This window comes from Ailuropoda melanoleuca, chromosome 13, assembly GCF_002007445.2.
Source record: "Ailuropoda melanoleuca isolate Jingjing chromosome 13, ASM200744v2, whole genome shotgun sequence".
NCBI lineage: Eukaryota > Metazoa > Chordata > Mammalia > Carnivora > Ursidae > Ailuropoda > Ailuropoda melanoleuca.
The window spans coordinates 61,470,720-61,481,702 of NC_048230.1; the positions used below are offsets into that span (position 1 = coordinate 61,470,720).

A 10,983-nucleotide genomic window follows, 5' to 3' on the forward strand; every position below is an offset into this window, starting at 1 on the left:
GAAGGTCCCAGGATTCAAAAGTCCACAGGGGCGCTGATGGGTGAGCCTGGGTCCCACCCTTCTACTTCCTCCTACCCTCAAAGCCTCTCAAAGTGAGCCCTTTTCTACTCTGGGACCCTAACCAGCCTCTCCCCCTTCCATTCTGCCAGTTTTTTTGAGGGATAGCAGACACACAATACACCAGAAGGCCTGAGTTTGGCGGTGAGTTCCTGGACTGGGCATACAAGCTCTTCCCAGGTAGAAATTATCCGACTCACGTCCTGGAAGAGGCTGACAGGGGCAGTGACAGCCTTCTGCTCCTCGAGGTAGGACTCCCATGACCAGCCTTCCTTCTTCTCCCCTGATGCTGCGGACAGGAGACAGACAGACTGACCCCTGGACTGCTCCCATAGACTATTCTCAGTGTCCCCCGACTCAACTCTACCTTGCCTCCCAAACAAACCCTTGTCTATGCTTGCGTGCTGCCCTCTGGGCCCTCCCAGCCACGACAGCGCCAGACACGGGCTCAGACCTCAGGCGAGCTCCGTCTCCAGTGGGGCTACGCCAAATTCTGTCCGCCCTCATCCCCAGGCCACTGTCAGCAAAAGTACTTAGGACTGCAGAGCATGTAACTGAGGTTACAAAGTCTCAGTCACAGAGGGACCCTGTTCTCTGACAAAGCTGAGTGACAAGTCCTGAGCCAGAGGACTTCATCGCAGTGCCACCTAAGCTCACGGGAGAGAAAACGTGGAAGGAGGGAGAAACGGTGGACCAAGATCACACAGAAATGAGAAACTCTCATTTTTCAATTCTTCTTCCTCTGAACACGCAGAGGTACACACAGAGACACAAGTACATATACGTGTGCTTGGCGTGCCCACAGAATAGACAGATTCTAGGGCTCTCCCAGACATACGTATGCCATGTGTGCATGCGTGCACACACACGCACGCATGTGCACACACGCTGCGGTCAGGGCCTCCAGCCCTCGGAGCCTCCAGGTCCTGGGGAGGGGGAGACGAATTCCCCTGCAGGAACTTCAGGTTAGCCTGCGATGGCTAATAGCACAGAAGAGAAACATCCTTTAAGGACTAGAATAGCTGGCAACGTGTAAGGTAGGGTCACAAGGTCAGCCTGGGCTGCCTTCAACTGAGGGCCACAGACAGTGAAAGAGGCAACTACTTGCAAAAATCAATTCATATCCCTTGGGTAAATACCTCCAGCTTCTTCTAGTAACTTCTATGCCTCCATTTTGTCATCTGCAATATGCAGACAACTTCGTCTACCATACGGAGTTGTTTGGAGGAGTCAATGAGATGCTGTGAGTAAAAGATCCTCACGAAATGCAAAGCTCTGGTCTTGAGTTTCTGGGCTTCCCAGGGCTCCATTAAGTCTGTCTTATCTGGATTCCAGCTCTGCCGTGCTCTGGCTCACTTGGCTACTGCTGTGGATCACTCAGATGTGGAGGGCTCTGTCACTCACAGAGAAGCTCTCTTCTTTAGTTGGAACCCAAGTGGCTAGAAGCATCTCTCTAGGGGCTGCCTGTGTTCCCTGGTCACTGTACTGAGCCTTGAGACCCCAACCATCTGACCCAGCTGGACCAAAGCAAGGATTTTCTTCATCAACTGATCCACCAAGCCATCAGACTCTCTCAGAGACCTATACAGACACACCAGCCTAGAGCACATCGCTTCCCACTATCCTCTGTCCTGCGTGAAATCCGGATTGTCCCTTGAACACATCACCTACAATGTTGCCTCAAGAAACCCTCGGTTCTCCCACTCAGCCTTCCTCCAGACATACTGAGCACACCAGGGCAGAGAGTAGGCTGGGGATGCCAGGCCTGGCATTGTCTCTCTGTCTCTTGCCACTACAGTTCCACATCATCCTGTATGATACCTCTTCACTTTTTCCAAATCACCACTACTATCACCAGTCCTTCACGACACCCATCCCCTTCTCTCTAGACGAAATTTGCTCCTCATTCTTCCTGAACCATAACACGAGCCACTTGTCAGTCTCACCAGGCACCTCTGCCCCTCCTTGGTCCTAACTCCCAAATTCATCTTCCATTGGCCATACCCCAAAGTGGCCAAGTCCTAAGACCCCTGGGCCACAGCACAGACCTCTGACTTCATTTTCTGTCCCTTAACCTCCAAACCCCCAACCTTGCCATTTGCCTCCCTGAGCCTTTACTTATCTGGATTTTTTCACTAGTCATGATGCATAACAAGGATACGGACTTCGCAGTTTGTCATCAACACCATTTCCCTTTACCTTGACCTTTCCTTTACCACTGAGTGGTACTTCCTGTGTGCCAAGGCTGGTGCCAGATACCCGGGGTACGGGGATGCCTCAGACACTTCACATACATGGTCCCCTTTGATCCTCACACAATGTCTTGAGGAGACAGGTAGGATTCACAGTAATCCTTTTCACAGATGAGAAAAGAGATTAAACGGAATCCACTGGAAAGGGGCCTGACTGCTAAACCTTTCAGTCATGTTTAGTCCTCCCCTCCCTGACCAAGCCCTTAGCCTCCTCCAGTTGCCTACATCCTTTCTCCACGGTGAACAATGGGCTGAGCTGTTAGGCACATCCTCCAGACCAAATAAGTCCCAAAGCTCCTGTGTGTGGTTGTACTGTTTGTGTGCTCCACACAGATGCCCAGCCAAGAAGGTGAATGTGGGCTGAAATACAGCCGGGGCTCCTTGCTGAGCCATGTGGCTGACTCTACTACGAAGAAAGGTTACCTTTTTCTAATTGGGTCTGCTCAGAAAGGGCACCTTTTTACATTGTGTCCCAAGGTATGGTATAGACTAGCTGCAGTATGGATCTTCTCTTGACTTCCAGAAATGCTCCGTTGCTTGTTTCTGCTTCCTTAGACTAGACGCACTTGGCTAGCATTTTCTTCAGCTAGCTCAGGCTGCCCAAAACCAAACTCATAACTGCTCTGCCAAAGCTTGTGGCCTTCTCTGTACAGTCTATTTCAGTCCGTGGCACCAGCATCCATTCAACCAGCCACATAAGCCAGGAACTCGGGAGGGATCCTCTAGGTCTCTTTTTTCTCCCCCAGGCTCCTTTAGTCCCTGAGACCTGCCAACTCCAACTCCTAGCTAGATCTCAAATCTACCCCCACCTCTCAAGGCCCACCGTTCGTCTTGGTTTGACCCTGATCCAGGAGTCTCTGGACTGATCTCTCTGCCTGAGATTCAGTCTATCACCAGAATAGTTCTAAAATAAAACTGGTTTATTTCCTTGCTTTAAAGTCCACGATAGCTTCTGACTTAAAACCAAAAAATACAAAAATCCAAACATCTTTCTGCAGCATACAGAGCTCTTCATGAGCTGGCCTGATCGTGCATTTCCACGCCCCTGTGTGTTCTGTGCGTGTGCGCATCCTAATCCCTCTGCCTCACAGATCCTGCCCCCGGCCCTGTCCCATCCTCCTGTCTTCTTCTCATCCTTCAAGACCCAGCCATAGCTCTGGCACCTAGCACAGAGTTTCACACAGAAAGGCGATCACCAAATGTTTGTTAAATGAATGATTAGGAGGATGGATATATGCATATATGGATGTATGGATGACTGAATTATGTGGATGCATGAATGCATGGATATATGGATGCATGGATACTTGGATGCATGAATGTAGGGATGTATGAATGTAGGGATGCATGGATGCTTGGATACATGGATGCTTGGATACTTGGATGCTTGGGTGCATGGATGCTTAGATGCATGGGTGCATGGATGTATGGATGCATGGATGCTTGGATGTATGGATGCTTGGGTGCATGGATGCTTGGGTGCATGGATGCATGGACATATGGATGCTTGGATGTATGGATTCATGGGTGTATGGATGCTTGGATCCATGGATGTATGGATGCTTGGATGTATGGATGCTTGGATGCATGGATGCTTGGATGTATGGATGCTTGTATGCATGGATATGGATGCTCGGATGCATGGTTGCTTGGATACATGGATGTATGGATACACGGATGGAACATCACCCCACCTACCCCATGAAGCCTTCCTTGACTACATGAGGCAGTTTGTTCCATGACAGTCCTTTGTACCTACATATCTCAAGCACAATACTTACTCTACCATCGCATAGTAACTACCTGTTCATAAATCTCTCCCTGACATTGGACTGTGAGCTCTCTAAGGGCTGGTATTGTGTTTTGTTTAGTCTGAACTTTTATATCTCAATAAAGCTAGAAAAAAAAGGGGATATCACCACATATCCTGCAAACTTTAAAAGATAAGGGGGTATTATGAACAACTTTACATCCTTCTCACACATTTCCTTCTGAATCACCCAGTCTCGTGCCTACCTCTGCACACTAGTGAAGTTGTTCTCGAGTCACCAGGGCCACAGTCCAATGACTTCTTCTCATTCCTCAACTCTCTTGATATCCACGTGTTACCAACCCCCTTTCAATATGAGCATTTCCTTCTTGCTGCATTCTCTTAGCTGTATCTCCCTCTCTTCTCTTGCCATCAGTGATTCTTCTTTCTCCCACCCCAACCCTGCTCCTCAATGGTGGATCCCTGGAAATACAGTAATTCCCTCCCATTTTCTCTCTTTCTGCTCACTCTCTTAGGAAGCTTCTTCAGCATTGCTTGAGTCGTTTAAGTAGAGATAATTTGCAAATTAGTGGTTCTAGCCAGACTTTTCACTGGGAACACCAAACTGAAGAGGCTGGGCTCCATAATGCTGTGGTCTACTCTTCACCTGGCCTTCAGTTTTTAGTAAGTATAAATGGACCTTTTCGAAAATCAAATGAAAGCCATGAACCAATCTCCCCAGAAAAATAAACAATTCACAGAATTCTGCATATAAATTTAGACGAGGGACCTCATTTAAGAAGGCGTTGCTCTAAGAGTCATACTGATTAATGACTTGTACTGAATCACACGCTCATATTCTCAACTTGTTCCCCAACTCCGTATGGCACTCCTCAAATTTCAATATAAAATGTGTTTCTTATATGTAATTAAAAAATGGCATGGGGGGGCGCCTGGGTGGCACAGCGGTTAAGCGTCTGCCTTCGGCTCAGGGCGTGATCCCGGCGTTATGGGATCGAGCCCCACATCAGGCTCCTCCACTATGAGCCTGCTTCTTCCTCTCCCACTCCCCCTGCTTGTGTTCCCTCTCTCTCTGGTTGTCTCTCTCTGTCAAATAAAAAAAAATGGCATGGTACTAAATATTTCTCCAAAGAAAATATAAAAATGGCCAATAAGCACATGAAAAAGATGCTTACCATCATTAGCCATCAGGGAAATGCAACTCAAAACCACAATGAGCTACCACTTCACACCCACCAGAATGGCTATAATAAAAAATATAATAGAAAGCACTAGGCATTATAATAAAATATAATAATAGCAACCACTGATGAGGATGTGAATAAACTGGAACCCTCATATACTGCTGGGGGGAAGAGAAAATGGTATAGTCACTTAGGAAAACAGCCTGGCAGTTCCTGAAAAGGCTGAACATAGAGTTACCATATGACCCAGCAATTCACTCCTGGGTATACACCCAAGAAAAATGAAAACATATCCACACAAAAACTTGCACGCAGATATTCATATTAGCACTATTCATGACAGCCCCAAGGTGGAAGCAACCCAAATACCCATCGATTGATAAATAAAGTGTGGTATATCCATACAATGGACTATCATTCAGCAGTAAAAAGGAATGAGGTCCTGATGCACACTACAATGTGCATAAATCTTTAAAACGCTGTGCTAAGTGAAAGAAGCCAGTCACACAGGGCCATGTATTATATGATCCCATTTATGGGAAATGTCCAGAATAGGCAAATCCATCCACAGAAGGGTTGCCTGGAATGACAGGAGGATGCGTGGTTTGGGGGGAATGACAGCTCATGGGTACAGGGCTTCTTTTTGGAATGATGAAAATGCTTTAAAATTGATTGTGGTGATGGCTGCACAACTCCGTGAATACACTAAAAACCACTGAATTGTACAAGTTCAATGGGTGAATTACATGGTATGTGAATTCCATCTCAATAAAGCTGTTAAACACTACTTTGTAAAAATATGTATGAAGCGCTAGCTGCAAAAAATAGATAAAGTGGACATCATCAAAATGAAAACATTCTGCCCTCAAAAAACATCATTTAGAAAGGAAAAGGCAAGCCACAGACTGGGAGAAAATATTTGTAACACATACATCTGATAAAGGACTTATATGCAGAATATACACAGAACTAATAGTAAGAAGACAAACAACTCAATTAAGAATGGGTAAAAACGTGGGGCGCCTGGGTGGCTCAGTCAGTTAAGCATCCAATTCTTTTTTTTTTTTTTAAAAGTGGACATCATCAAAATGAAAACATTCTGCTCCTCAAAAACATCATTTAGAAAGGAAAAGGCAAGCCACAGACTGGGAGAAAATATTTGTAACACATACATCTGATAAAGGACTTATATGCAGAATATACACAGAACTAATAGTAAGAAGACAAACAACTCAATTAAGAATGGGTAAAAACGTGGGGCGCCTGGGTGGCTCAGTCAGTTAAGCATCCAATTCTTTTTTTTTTTTTTAAAAGTGGACATCATCAAAATGAAAACATTCTGCTCCTCAAAAACATCATTTAGAAAGGAAAAGGCAAGCCACAGACTGGGAGAAAATATTTGTAACACATACATCTGATAAAGGACTTATATGCAGAATATACACAGAACTAATAGTAAGAAGACAAACAACTCAATTAAGAATGGGTAAAAACGTGGGGCGCCTGGGTGGCTCAGTCAGTTAAGCATCCAATTCTTTTTTTTTTTTTTAAAAGTGGACATCATCAAAATGAAAACATTCTGCTCCTCAAAAACATCATTTAGAAAGGAAAAGGCAAGCCACAGACTGGGAGAAAATATTTGTAACACATACATCTGATAAAGGACTTATATGCAGAATATACACAGAATTAATAGTAAGAAGACAAACAACTCAATTAAGAATGGGTAAAAACGTGGGGCGCCTGGGTGGCTCAGTCAGTTAAGCATCCAATTCTTTTTTTTTTTTAAAGATTTTATTTATTATTCAACAGAGATAGAGACAGTCAGCGAGAGAGGGAACACAAGCAGGGGGAGTGGGAGAGGAAGAAGCAGGCTCATAGCGGAGGAGCCTGACGTGGGGCTCGATCCCACAACGCTGGGATCACTCCCTGAGCCGAAGGCAGACACTTAACCACTGTGCCACCCAGGCACCCCAAGCGTCCAATTCTTGACTTCAGCTCAGGTCATGATCTTGGGTCATGAGATCGAGCCTTGCACTGGGCTCCGTGCTCAGCAGGGAGTCTGCCTGAGATTCTCTCTTGCCCTCTCCCTCTGCCCCTCCCCTCTCTAAAATAAATAAATAAATACAGAAATAACTCTCTAAAAAAAAAAAGAATGGGCAAAAATGTATGTCTAAGGTAACTATAGGGAGATAGAAGAGGATGTGAGGATGCTTGGAGGACTGTTCTGAAACTGAAAAGGCTGTAACAAGTTGACCCTGAAGAACACCACCACAGATGCCTGGTCTGGATGTGGGCAGAATGAGAGGTAGACATGAGAATATTGGAATAGCTATTAATGACTACATACATTGTGGAGACTTTTACCACAGTGTGTTAGAAAAGATTCCTCACATGAAGTGGCCATTGAAAAAATAAAGTGGACACATGAGAGAGAGAGAGAGCCTGACAACATACATGAGTTACATGGCTTTAACTTGTGAACTACTGGAACATTCTGTCAGGACTAGACACGTCAGGCCTGTACAACATGAACCCAGTAGCTGGCCATCCAACTGCCAAGCAGAGTGTAGACATAGCACGGATTCTCCACACACAGGACACTCAAGCAACCCTGCCACGCCCACCCCTCATGCCAGGTTCTTCTGCCAAAACAGAAGTTGTTTTGTTTCCCCTAAAACAAGCGGGAAAAAATTTAGCCATAAATGCAAACTTCTGCCAACTGATAGAGTATCTTTCCTTGAAAAAAGGAAAAAAAGACACAAGGAGGAAAATATCCATAAACCAATGCCATACCAATGTTTACCATTGTGATGGCAAGAGGTATATGAATCAAAAGATAACTCTGTACTGGTCCACAGGACCCAGCTAAGAGAACACTGATTCATGAATCTATTTCCCTAAGTAAGACACAGCAGTTGAGCCACTGTCTTAGGTGGTTGGACACTGCCTCCTTCCTCTACGTAGGATTTAAGAGGCCATAAACCAACGAGAGCTATGCTTTTGGCTTCTGATGTGAGAGCCTTGGGTGAGAGACTGCAGTGAAAATCTGGTTTGGTTGCGATGGGCAGAATTTCAAATAGGAATCTGAATAGGCATAGGAGTTCGGGGCCCAGGACACAGACGGGGTTCCTCTGGCCGCACCAGATCCATAAAGGCAGAATGTCCTGAGAACTTGCCTCACCCTCTGGCTCTCTCTGAGACAAGAAAGATGACAGCTCATGCAACCGAGCCACGGTCCGAGAGGAATCACCGCACACAGCCCATGCGTTCGGGTACGAGCAAACACGGATGGAGAGTCTACTCAACACCGGTCGCTGAGCTAAGCACCAGGGATACGATGGTGAATACAATGAATTCGGTTCTGAGGGAGGAAGACAGACATTCAACACGCTGCTATACAGTAGTACCTAGGTGACTCCAAGTGTGATAAATGTTACTCAGCTCTAGTTGACTGTTGTCACACGGGAATGGAGAAGGCCTGAGGGCCAGAGCTGACCGTTATCATTTTTTTTTTTAAACGAAAAGGCCAGAATGGGGGCTCAAACAGCCAGGTCAGACCAATGGCCAGCACAAACTTGCTCACACCACCAAAGGGAAGCAATGCCTTGTGATGCCATTAAAAGCTGTTTAAGTCTTTGGATTCTGAGCCTGGCCGGTGAGGCCTATTCACCACTGGGTAATAGAGGATAAACAAACACATGATATAATCACTCCCCAAATACACATATACTAATACATAAACTAGAAACATTGTCTCTCATTTTCTCTCTCTCCCTCACACACACACTAATTTATACCCATTTACGTATGTACAACACACCATCACGTGCATAACCCATACTCCCAGCCTCACACCAGCAAAGGTGTGTACAGCCATCACATCAACATAGCCACAGACAGGCACACAGAGAGGCCACCATACCAGGCTGGCTGGTGCTCCACTCCTCACTTTCCGGGGTGCTAGCGGTGGGTTGTCCCTCTGGATCCTTTCCTTCTTCTTGCTTCTCCTGTGGAAGAGAAGCCTGATTCCTGTCCTCATGGGTTGGGGTGAAGCCCCAGACTCTATTCCAGGCTCCTGCCTGTCTCTCTGGTCACATGGTATTCAGCCCCACACAAGTGAAATTTCTTCTAGGCTATCGGCAGGAACATAGCCGGAGCGGGCAACCCCCACCAGGTGGACGCAAACTCACACGAACGTACAGCCCCATGACACAGTCTGACTACAATCCTCCTCATTCCTCAGGCCTGCTGTGCGTTGATTTTACTTGCCCGCTGGAACTTTCATGCTCTGTCTCTTCCAGGTTCTCTGCAACCTTCTCTGCCTCTGGAGCCTTCCATCTGCCTACACATCTGCTTGGGTGCTGCTTTATGTGAATGTGACTTAGCCCTGACACTAGACTGAGATGGGAGCTCCAGAAAAACAGGAGGGTGATTTAATCATTTTCCTCTAACTCAGTACAGGACCTGAGTCAAAATGGGACCCCAAAATAGGATGAGGGAGTCATCCTGTGTCTTCTCTGGCCTGGCTCCACAGCCTGGGTTAACGAAGAGGACAGTGGGAATTGCCATGTAGCCTCTCGCCTCCCCCCACCCCCCACAACTGCCCTCTTCCTACCAAGGCCTCGGGCTCTGACTCCTCCTCTGATGGGCTGTGGTACTCCCTGCGCTTCCTCTTCTTCATGGGTTTGAGAAGCTCAGAAGCGCTGGTGCAGGACTTCTGGCCTGAGGAGTTCTCCACTATGACTGACCTGAGGGACAGATGGCCTGAGAGAAAGAACCATCCACCCTGCACCACCCAGTCCCTCTCCTAAGCCCTGAGCAGAAATGGGGAATGGGGGCCCCAAGGCAGAACAAGTAGGGTTGCAATCCCCTCCCCCTTACCGCTCTTGGAACAGTTGCGGGCAGTCATCATTGGAGGAACTAGCAGGATCTGGACCCGCGCTTTGCTGAGGTCCACACTCCTGGCACTGACAGGTGCCATCATCCTCTGGGGGATCCTGGGGGGGCTCTTCTGGAGGATCCTGGGGGAGGTCCGCTGTGGGGGCCAAAGGGGCCTCAGGCCTCCCATCCATCACAGCCACACTCAGGCTCTGCCCACTTCGGAACCCGCGCCCCCCTCAGACTCCCCTGGACAGGCTCCCCACAGTCTTCTCCACCTCAGGACCAACCCCTGGGCTACCCACAGAATCCAGGCCCTCCACCCCATCCTCCCCCCCGGCCCCCCCCACCCATGGAGACGCTCAGGGAGCTCGGGCAGAGCCCCAGCCTGGGGACTGGGGGGTCCTACCCGGCTGTTGGGTGCCTGCATCGCCACCTCCTGCCGGGCCCTCGCCATCTTCATATTCGGCCACACCTTCCGGCCGCAGCTCGGGGCTCGGGGGCTGCTCCGCTCCTACCATGTTCAGCGGCGCGTACTCGCTTATCCGGAACTGGAGTATGGAAGGGTCTGAGGACAGGACTCCTGTACCCTCTCGACCCGCCTCCAATCGGCAGGGTCCCCTCCCACCGCCTTACTCCGCAAAGCTCGGCTCCGGGTGCCTCGCTCCAAGCCACGCCCCCAGCAGCCCGCCAGACTCTGGGCACCTCCACCCAAGCCATGCCCCTAGAGTTCCTCACTCAAAGCAGCACCCCAGAACCCTCCATCGCGGCCCCCTTCCCCCTCCTTCGCCCCGGGCCCCGCCTCCTGCCTGCTGGCCCCGCCCCACAGGTGCGGCTC

General features: G+C 48.2%; 1 protein-coding gene across 15 annotated transcripts in view; it reads right to left on the minus strand.

The window, feature by feature from the left end:
* L3MBTL1 (L3MBTL histone methyl-lysine binding protein 1) overlaps window positions 1-10,909 on the minus strand; it is a 28,012-nt gene extending 17,103 nt beyond the window's left edge. For 9 of the 15 annotated variants that reach the window (XM_034640873.1, XM_034640872.1, XM_034640874.1 and 6 more), the window contains exons 1-6: window positions 10,555-10,909; window positions 10,149-10,302; window positions 9,883-10,015; window positions 9,190-9,274; window positions 8,449-8,628; window positions 258-346 (exon numbers count right to left, since the gene is read on the minus strand). In XM_034640873.1, the coding sequence (XP_034496764.1) occupies window positions 258-346; window positions 8,449-8,628; window positions 9,190-9,274; window positions 9,883-10,015; window positions 10,149-10,302; window positions 10,555-10,666 (753 nt within the window). In that variant the 5' untranslated portion in view covers window positions 10,667-10,909. Of the gene's footprint in view, window positions 1-257; window positions 347-8,448; window positions 8,629-9,189; window positions 9,275-9,882; window positions 10,016-10,148; window positions 10,303-10,554 lie in introns of those variants that run through there. The other 6 variants (XM_034640876.1, XM_034640875.1, XM_034640871.1 and 3 more) reach the window with 4 other exon arrangements.
* Window positions 10,910-10,983: the final 74 nt, after the last annotated feature.